Source organism: Cryptotermes secundus, unplaced genomic scaffold (genome assembly GCF_002891405.2).
Source record: "Cryptotermes secundus unplaced genomic scaffold, Csec_1.0 scaffold508, whole genome shotgun sequence".
NCBI classification, from domain to species: Eukaryota; Metazoa; Arthropoda; class Insecta; order Blattodea; family Kalotermitidae; genus Cryptotermes; species Cryptotermes secundus.
In genome coordinates this window covers 100,475-110,853 of record NW_019733326.1, presented here as the reverse complement: position 1 = coordinate 110,853, position 10,379 = coordinate 100,475, and the positions used below count along the sequence as shown (strand labels likewise).

Sequence of the window (10,379 nt, the reverse complement as noted above, 5' to 3'; positions counted from 1 at the left end):
ATTTGGAATTTCACTACGAGACCAAGAGGCAAGTGAAATATCACACTGGGACAAAGAGGAATGTCAAATGTCAATCTTAGACCGAGTAGTATGTAAAATTTAAATATCGGAAAAAGAGGTATATGAAATTTCGCTTTGAGACTAAGAGTTACGTGAAATTTCACTATGATGCCTAGAGGTATTTGTGATTTCACTACCAGACAAAAAGGTATCTGAAATCTCACTCTGAGAAAAGAGGTATGTGAAATTTCACAAGAGACAAAGAGGTATATGAAAATTTACTATGAGTCCAGAGGGTGTCTGAAATTTCACTGCGAGACCAAGAGGTATGTGAAGCTTCACTCTAAGAACAAGCGTTATGTGAAGTGCCACTACAAGACCAAGAGGTATGTGGAATTTCACTATGAGGTCAAATGGTACGTGAAACTTCACTCTGAGATTAAGCGGTACGTCAAATTTCACTCTCAGACCAAAAGTATCTGAAATTTCCTTCTGAGAGCAAAAGATACATGAAATTTCACTATCATGGCAAGAAGCAAGAAGAAGAGGTATGAGAAATTTCACCTTGAAAACACGAGGTCTGTGAACTTTCACTATGACACCAAGAGGTCTCCATCAGTTTTCACTTTTTGATAAAACGGGAGCTATTAACGGCTTACTGAACCCCACACTCCCAATATCACTCATCAAACCTTCAAATCACAAAATCAGATCGTCCACTACGAACCTCCTGCGGCTGTCTCGCACCGAGAACTCCAGTCTCTCCTATACAGCCCTCGCAGTTTGCTCTACTGTTACGTAATCGTCGCGTCTATAAAGGGGTTGCCCAGCAACGCAATGATTACCTGCTGCCGTGATGTGTTTAGCGCAGCGCTACCTAGCAACGAGTGCAGTGCGGTTCTTTTCGGCATGACACAGCGAAAACACCGCTTTCCTTACTGCTGCGTAATCGCCGTGTTCACAGATTTCTGTGGCTCATCAGTTCTTGCATGGCGTAAATACGCCACAATATTAAAAATGTTGCCAACGTATGTCAAGGGTCTGCTATTACAATGGATCATTTCTTACCAGTCCCGCTTTATACACACAATTCCCAACTTATGATATTGTGACGTATCGATCCATTGCTACGCAAAGCCCGCAATACATACGCGGCCAACACAGGAGCATTGGCTTCTGTGGTCGGCGCACGGACCACTGCTATGCAAGTATGTAAACACATCTCGCGTAAGTGATGACGTCACAGAGGCTATTTCTGCGTTGTCTGTTCCGTGTCTATATAAGGAAAGTCTGTGGAGAATTGGAATTCGAGTTCAGAATTGAATTCTTTAAAGAAGAATTTCAAGTCAGCCTGCGAAGTTTAGTTTGAGGCACATACCCCCACCAAGCCTGTTGCTACGAAACGCTCGGTAAACACCCCTTCCACGCTAGACAATGACGTCACACCGCAACAACGATAGCTATCACAGTGAGACTGTTTTCATTGCTTTACCAGCGTACGGCTAGTGCCAACTGTAAATCTGCAAATCGGCGACAGTGTTGGATTGCTTCTAAATACGTGAAAATGTCGCAAATTACAATGAGCTGAATAATTGGTGTAAGTCTATAGTTAAGTCTTATTATAGCAGGGACTACAATTGTAGTTAATCACATATATGTGAGAGGGGGTGGGAGGGGTAAGGTGGGTAGCACGTGGTGAATTATTAATTCGTGGTGCGTGGGTGATATGTATACTTTTATATGGTGTGGGGGGGGGGCACTGTGAATTCCAAAGGTTCTGTACAGCCGGCTCCATGCTGACTTGTGATTTCGTAGTCCGTGTTTATAATCCGTTGCCTATTTTCCTGTCCTATGTTGGAGTGTTACTTGTGGGATTCTCCGACTGAAGTTGCTGTAACGCCTGTGTTTAACACTTGCTCATTATTTTGCTCCGGCTTTTAGGCATTATTACAAAGAGGCAAAGGCACACAAAAAGGTGACATATAAGCCTGCTTTCGTTTTCTTTCAAAATAAATAATGTGATATGTAGATCCACTTCTAGGCAACGACTCTGTAGATACATTCACGCGGAAACGAATAGGTGGTAAAGGTAAAGCTATCCCTGTAGAAGGCCGCGTAGGCCCACAGGGTTTGCTAAGGCAACGCCCGCAACACACACGCGGCCAACAGTATGGGAACAGTGTTTTCTGTGACCGTGGACGGACCGTTGCTATGCAACGCGCACTGTGACGTCACACAACAGAACTGGGTAGCATATGTTTACTGCGATGCGTTATCTGTCCCTCGCCTATAAAAGTGAGCAGAATTCCGAAGCTGAAGTGGCAAGCTGGAGGCATACAGAAGTGTAGGGGCAAGAATATAGCGGTAAGGGGTAAGCCGGAGGCATAGAGAAGCGTAGGGGCAGGAATATAGCGGTAAGCGGTAAGTTGGAGGCATACAGAAGAGTACGGGCAGAAATATAGCGGTAAGCTGGAGGCATACAGAAGCGTATGGGCAGGAATATAGCGGTAAGCGGGAAGCTGGAGGCATACAGAAGCGTAGGGGCAGGAATATAGCGGTAAGCTGGAGGCATACAGAAGAGTACGGGCAGAAATATAGCGGTAAGCTGGAGGCATACAGAAGAGTACGGGAAGAAATATAGCGGTAAGCGGTAAGCTGGAGGCATACAGAAGCGTAGGGGCAGGAATATAGCGGTAAGCTGGAGGCATACAGAAGAGTACGGGCAGAAATATAGCGGTAAGCTGGAGGCATACAGAAGAGTACGGGAAGAAATATAGCGGTAAGCGGTAAGCTGGAGGCATACAGAAGCGTAGGGGCAGGAATATAGCGGTAAGCTGGAGGCATACAGAAGAGTACGGGCAGAAATATAGCGGTAAGCTGGAGGCATACAGAAGAGTACGGGAAGAAATATAGCGGTAAGCGGTAAGCTGGAGGCATACAGAAGCGTAGGGGCAGGAATATAGCGGTAAGCTGGAGGCATACAGAAGAGTACGGGCAGAAATATAGCGGTAAGCTGGAGGCATACAGAAGAGTACGGGAAGAAATATAGCGGTAAGCGGTAAGCTGGAGGCATACAGAAGCGTAGGGGCAGGAATATAGCGGTAAGCTGGAGGCATACAGAAGAGTACGGGCAGAAATATAGCGGTAAGCTGGAGGCATACAGAAGAGTACGGGAAGAAATATAGCGGTAAGCGGTAAGCTGGAGGCATACAGAAGCGTAGGGGCAGGAATATAGCGGTAAGCTGGAGGCATACAGAAGAGTACGGGCAGAAATATAGCGGTAAGCTGGAGGCATACAGAAGAGTACGGGAAGAAATATAGCGGTAAGCGGTAAGCTGGAGGCATACAGAAGCGTACGGGCAGGAATATAGCGGTAAGCTGGAGGCATACAGAAGCGCAGGGGCAGGAATATAGCGGTAAGCTGGAGGCATACAGAAGAGTACGGGCAGAAATACAGCGGTAAGCTGGAGGCATACAGAAGCGTACGGGCAGGAATATGGCGGTAAGCGGTATGCTGGAGTACAGAAGCGTGCAGGAAGTCAGACTGTGGAGAGTTAACGTGTGATTTGAAGACTTTATGTGTGTTGTAATGCAGCGATATTGGGAGTGTGATTCGGCGAGACTTATAGTTCCTGCGTTATAAATACGTTGCCAGGAAGCGGATAGTGAGGACTAGTGGAAATAGACTGAGAAGATTATAGTGGAGTGATTTGCAATGTGAAAATCAGTAATAGTGTTAAACTTACTTGTAGTGGCGACCTGTGAATCGTCAGTAAAACTATTCACCAACCCGAACCCCCCTTATAGTCACCAATACACATGGCAACGTGTATATATATAATGAATAGGAGACTGTATCAAACCCGGACTGATTAGTGTCATACTCAATACTGTCATGTGTATTAGTGACTATAGACGGGGTCTGGATTGGTGAATACATTCATTAACCACTCTCAGGTCGTAACTACAAATAATTATAAGCCTCACTGGTTTACAAACTCTAAAGATTACTGTAACTCCAGCACATAAAATAAAGTTTTCTATACGATTTCACTAGTCGTTGCTCGGGAACAGGTCTCAACAATGACATTTCTTTTACGATGTTTTCATTATCCGTTTCCTGGCAACTGATTTTTAACACATGAACTATTAACAGTCACACTCCCAGTATCACTATACTGCAACACACGCTAAGTCTTCGACGGCCGACTACTCAAGTCAAAGTCAAAGTCAAAGTCACATTGCGACTGATGGTCAGTCAGTAAGTCTTGGTGTCGAAACCCATCTGGGGCTCATGACTAGATATCTATTACTGTTTGACAGTTACGGTCTTCCTTTGTGGGGCGCCGTTTCTCATGAGAGAGCGGGTCTGTCTATTGTATGTACTGCTGACCCTTGCCAGCGCAGCCTTTCTTAGGACCGAGTCCTTTGCGGCTCGCGACCATATTTTACTCTCAGAATTGAGACTTCCCTTTTCGTCGCCACCGACTCGCACGATCACGGACCTCGCAGCACAAAAGCACACCCTCGGCGCGGACCTACACAAAACAGCTGTCTGCATCACTTCTATTGTGTGACGTTACCGAGCACGCAGAACGCGTTTACCGTGCGTTGCATAGCAACGGTCCGTGCTAGGACCACAGTAAATAATGTTCTTGTATTGCTGCGGGCGTTGTCTAGCAGTGGGTCGATATGTCACATTATTATCATTAGTTAGTTAGTTATTGGAGAGGGTGGGTTTCCCCACGCACTTAGACCTGTAGTTGTCCATTGTGCTTCCCTCTATGATTTCTACCAGTCTCTATATCCTACCGGTACTGGTGCTTACCATCAGTCCCGCCCAGCCAGCGAGACCGGCTCTACTAGCTGAGAGGTATCTACAATGCTTCCCCCATCTACCAGAGGTATTAGAGACTGCTGTTGGGCGGGAAATGTCCGCAATTTGGTTCAGTGATCTCCTTTTAAGTGCCGTAAAGCTACGACATGGGACCCACGGCTCCCTCCCGGAGGACTTGTTCCCTGAATTTTTCCGCCCTTAAAAATTCGACGACCTCCGCCGGGTATTTGAACCCGCGTACTACGAGTCATGAGGTGGGAACGTTACCTCTAGACTACGGAGGCCGCTTTTATTATCAGTAAGGTTTCATATATTCATATAACATGGTCAACAGGTCAGTAGTAAAATCCTCAATATACAGTGACAGGAAAGTAGGAGATTAGTTCTCTGAGATTTCTGTATATGCGTTACATTGTTAAGAGGACAGTTAGGTACACTTTCTGGGCATCTCCCGCAAGTGACGCCGCGATAGGTGCCTCACAAACCAGAGATGCCCCATCACGTTTCAGCAACAGTAAATCCATCTCTTTCTACCAATTGCATGTAATCGTATCAAGTAAGGTGCCGGTTCTTATGGCATTGTTTCACATTCTGTGGGTTTATTCGTAGCTACACGACATGAAGTAACGGGGTAAGATCTAGAGGCGCATGACACTGGTACATTAATGCAACAGTGGACTTTGTGCGCATTATCCACCTTCCTATTTCTGTTCAAATAGCATGATGGATAACGCTAACTTGTATGCGGTAATGACAGGCTTCTTAGCCCACAGATTTACATTGGAAACTCTTTACAGGACGAACAAAGAAGGGAGATACGAGAAGCAATGCCTGGGTGTAGAAAGAGGCACGCCGAAGCTTCCCGCTCGCATAGAGAGGGCGAGGCAGATGACAGCGACGGTAGCGTCGATATCTTCAGAACTGCAACGAACCTGGATCCATTTCCGCCATGTATCCAGACAGAATACCCCAAGAAAACATCTGTGCCAGCGAAGATGACGGGTCGATTGTTAACCAAAGTAATTCGGAGAGATACAGAACTATCGGTAGGTGAAGCAGAGACCTTGAGACAACAGAAGGATTATATCAGTTCCACAGAAGCCGGCATAGAAGTCATGAAAACGGACGCTACACCACTGGAAGCACAGACAAACCCGGACACATCGCAAAGCGACACGTTCAGGCAAGATACAGAAGATCCTGTTTTCGAATCCGCGGGATTATCACATTACACAGAAGTCATAAAAAATGAGGCGCTACCAATTCAGGAGCAAATAAATATTGTAACGTCGCATAGCAACAGGTTCAGACGACGAGATACCGAAACCCTTATACTGGAAGAAGCTAGTATAAAAGATCTTATAAAGTACCTGAAGAAGGACGCTGCAGAACTTGAGCAGCAGATAAACATGAAGACATCGCAGAGCAACCCGCTCAGACAAAAAAGAGAGGTCCTTATATTACAACCCGCGTGCACAGCAGCCGACGTAAAGTTCACGAAGAGCAATGCCGCAGGCCTGGAGGAGCGGAAAATCCTGGTAACATCTCCAGGAGACAAAGTCAGGCAACGTAGAATTGACATTAAAATACAAGTCTCGCGTTCAGAAGTCGATACACAGGTCGTTACAAAGGACGTTGAAGATCCGGAGATAAACCTGGAAAACTCGCAAAACCACACGCTCACACGAGACAGAGACGCGCTTCTATTGGAAGGCACGTGTACAACACCAGACATAGAGGACATGAAGGAGGAGGCCGAAGAACTGGAGGAGCTGATAAACTTTCTAAGAAATTGGCTCACACAGAATACAGACACTCTTACAGTGGAAGCCGACCGCAGTGAACCTCTTATAGAGGTCCTGAAGGAAGCTGCAGAACTGGAGGAACGGGCGAACCTTATAACATCCCAAAGGACCACGATCAGACAAGAAACAGACGGCCTTACACTAGCAACCGCGTACGAAGCAGCCTACAAACAAACAGCGAAGAATACTGCAGAAATTCAAAAACGGATAAACGTGATAACGTCCCAAATGATGGCGCTCAGACGAGACAGAGACGACCTTGCTTTCCAAGCCGCGTGTACGGCAGGCCATATAGAGCACATGAAGAAGGCCTCTGCAGCACTTGGACAGCAGATAAACCTGTTAACACTGCAAAGCGACAACGTGAGGCAGGAGAGGGACGCTCTTGTAGCGGAAGCAGCGTGTATGAAGACCGACATAGAAGCCAAGAAGAAGGACGCTGGACTGCAAGAGCAGATAAATCTGCTAACGTCGGAAAGCGACAAGCTCAGGCCAGAGAGAGACGACCTTATATTGAAAGCCGCGAGTGCAGCGGGTCACATAGAGTTCCTGATGAGGGGCGCTGCTGAACTGGAGGAGCGGATAAACATGCTTACATCCCAAAGCAACAGGCTCACACAAGACAGAGACTCTCTTCTGCTCCAAACCGCGCGCACGGCCACTCTCATAGAGGTCAAGACGAAGGACGCTACAGAAATTGAGCAGCGTATATGCCTGGTAACAGCGCAGAGCAACACGCTCAGACAAGAAAGACAGGCTCTTGTATTAGAAGCAGCGCGAACAAAAGGACATTTGGAGTTGGTGAAGAGAGACGCAGAACTGGAGGAGCAGATAAACCTAGTAACATCACAAATAAACACACTCAGGGAAAATATACACACTTCTACATTACAAGCGGCGTGTTCAACAGCCGATACCGAGGTCACGAAGAAAGACCCTGCAGAAATGGAGGAGCGGATAACCCATGTAAACTCGCAAACAAACATACTCAGGGAACATAGGGACGAGATTACATTACAACCCGCGTGTACAGCAGCCGACGTAAAGTTCACGAAGAGCAAGTCTGCAGAACTGGAGGAGCGGAAAAGCCTGGTAACATCTCCAGGAAACAAAGTCAGGCAATGTAGAAATGAGATTAAAATACAAGTCTCGCGTTCAGAAGTCGATACACAGGTCGTTACAAAGGAAGGTGAAGAACTGGAGATAAACCTGGAAAACTCGCAAAACCACACGCTCACACAAGATAGTGGCGGTCTGGAAGCCACGTGTACAACACCAGATATAGAGGACATGAAGAAGGATGCCGAAGAACTGGAGGAGCGGATAACCCAAGTAAACTTGCAAACAGACACACTCAGGGAAAATAGGGACGAGTTTACATTACAACCCGCGTGTACAGCAGCCGACGTAAAGTTCACGAAGAGCAAGTCTGCAGAACTGGAGGAGCGGAAAAGCCTGGTAACATCTCCAGGAAACAAAGTCAGGCAATGTAGAAATGAGATTAAAATACAAGTCTCGCGTTCAGAAGCAGGTAGACAGGTCGTTACAAAGGAAGGTGAAGAACTGCAGATAAACCTGGAAAACACGCAAAACCACAAGCTCACACGAAACAGAGACGCGCTTCTATTGGAAGCCAGGTGTACAACACCAGATATAGAGGACATGAAGAAGGATGCCGAAGAACTGGAGGAGCTGATACACTTTCTAAGAAATTCGCTCAAACAGGATAGACACCGCAGTGAACCTCTTACAAAGGTCCTGAAGGAAGCTGCAGAACTGGAGGAACGGATGAAACCGACACCATCGGAAACAAAGACGCTCGGGGAACATAAAGGCACCCATGCACTACTACCCACGTGCACACCGGCCGAGGCAGACGACAGGAGGAACGCTGCTCTCAGTGGAAGAGCGTCCAAACCTGGTAAATTCGCAAAACCACACTCTCACACAAGATAATGTTACCGTCCCACTTTCTTTCTTTCTTTCTTTCTTTGTACTTGTGTGCTGGCTTCAGCAGACCACTTGAGTCTATCAGGATTCTGTTACGGCATTAACTGAGGAAACCGGAAACTGCAAATTTGAAGCCAGTCAACTGCTCGAAATCAACAACACAACTTCCGCGGTCCATAACGGTTTGTTTATTTATTCAGAAGTGAAATATAACTTAATTTGCAAGCACGGAGTAATATGGTACTTTATTATTACTAAATTTTAACGATCCAAAGTGAAGGACGGATGAATTTAGAGAAACATGAGGAGTGCAGTCCAATCATGTCTGCCTCCAATCAATTCAAAACGCCACTGTTATCCTGCGGGAGCGTCGCTTCATCCCCAAGAAGGATTCTGAATCGACGGCCTCTCCCGGACAAGAATTCATTTCCAATTGGCTGATTTTTACTAGCCAAATTCATCATGCAATCGGCACAAGCCAGTCGCATAACAAACTTTTGAGAATAAAACAGTTCCAAAGATACAGAACGCGGAACCCCACATGTGAGAGCGGTTATTTTCTTTAGCTAAGGGTCCAGTTACACCCTTCCGAAGTCACTTTATGGCAGCTACACATGTCAACAAAACAAAATTCACATCTTCAGCAGTGTTTACATTAGCGTGGTGCCAGTCTAATAACAGGCGTGAACGCATGTCTGCCAGTCGCCACGCTTCTCTCAGCCAGGCATAACCAAACCGCGTTTGGTGTTGCTTCGAAAAGGGCAGAAATGATACTTCAAGGAACCCCACTGAGTTTCTTTAGAAATTGAGAAGTTGACTTAGGCGGCAAGCCACGTTGAGAATTCGAGCAGTGGCAGTCGCAACGAGCCGTTAGTCAAAAGTGGGAGAGCCTGAAGATCATTAGCGACCCTCGTAAGTTGCATCTCTGTCAATTTCGCCGTTTGGGATTTTAAGCCGAAACTACTTCTAAAACAATCGGTCATTGGCCGGAACCAAAATTAAGCCAACTCCTCTTTGAATCAATCTATCCAGGAAATTAGGAGGAGGAGAGATGTAATATGTGAATTGTAATTACATATCTTTAACACCTATAATGAGGTGAAACCAATTATGTCACCAATATAAATTTATCAATAAGGTTAACCTGTAAAGAGAGGATACCACATGTATAGGTAAACTCTCTAAGACCTAAAGTAACGATGTACTTTAATTATATTGTATCCGCTTTCAGTAAGAGTTTGTAAGACAGCTGTTTTTCTCAATGAGGAAACAAGAGAGCGATAACCTAAGACCCTCTAAGGTTAAGGCGCTTAAATGTCCCAAACATAGCACGTGCTGCTTATGACTGTCGCTTCACGTGCCTGTACTTTGGTCCTGATCTGGGGCGTATTAACGAAATCTCTCTAATACGAGCATCTGCCTCGTGTCATCCAGATTGCGTCAGATTCCACTGTCATGTGCCCGGGCTTTTGACCGAGCCAACGCCCAGATTATCACTATAAGTACAGAACCTTCCGATGGGACGACATCAGACTTACTGATCACGTTGCTGAACGAATCTCTGTTCGCCGACGGTTAGGAGTTGTTATCTGGGTCGTGGACCCTCACATCTGTATCTTCTGTACCTACTGTGTCTTTGAGGAGTCTAGTAAAACTTTGTCGTCTCTTCAGCATCCAGAAAGACTTAGTTCTTTTTGCTGACCTACGCCATACCTCATCCTTTATTTTCGACAACTAGAGCTTCAACAGGTGACATCTCTTCTGCTGGCGGAATTCATCACCTGGTG

The 10,379-nt window shown here is 46.1% G+C and overlaps 1 protein-coding gene across 1 annotated transcript in view; it reads left to right on the top strand.

The window, feature by feature from the left end:
* The first annotated feature begins 509 nt into the window (after positions 1–509).
* The window catches only part of LOC117282595 (nucleoporin nup211-like), a 20,103-nt gene continuing 10,233 nt past the window's right edge, over positions 510–10,379 (top strand). Inside the window, exons 1-2 of the mRNA XM_033752888.1 lie at positions 510–548; positions 5,635–8,563. Of these exons, the coding sequence (XP_033608779.1) occupies positions 510–548; positions 5,635–8,563 (2,968 nt within the window). The remainder of the gene's footprint in view (positions 549–5,634; positions 8,564–10,379) is intronic.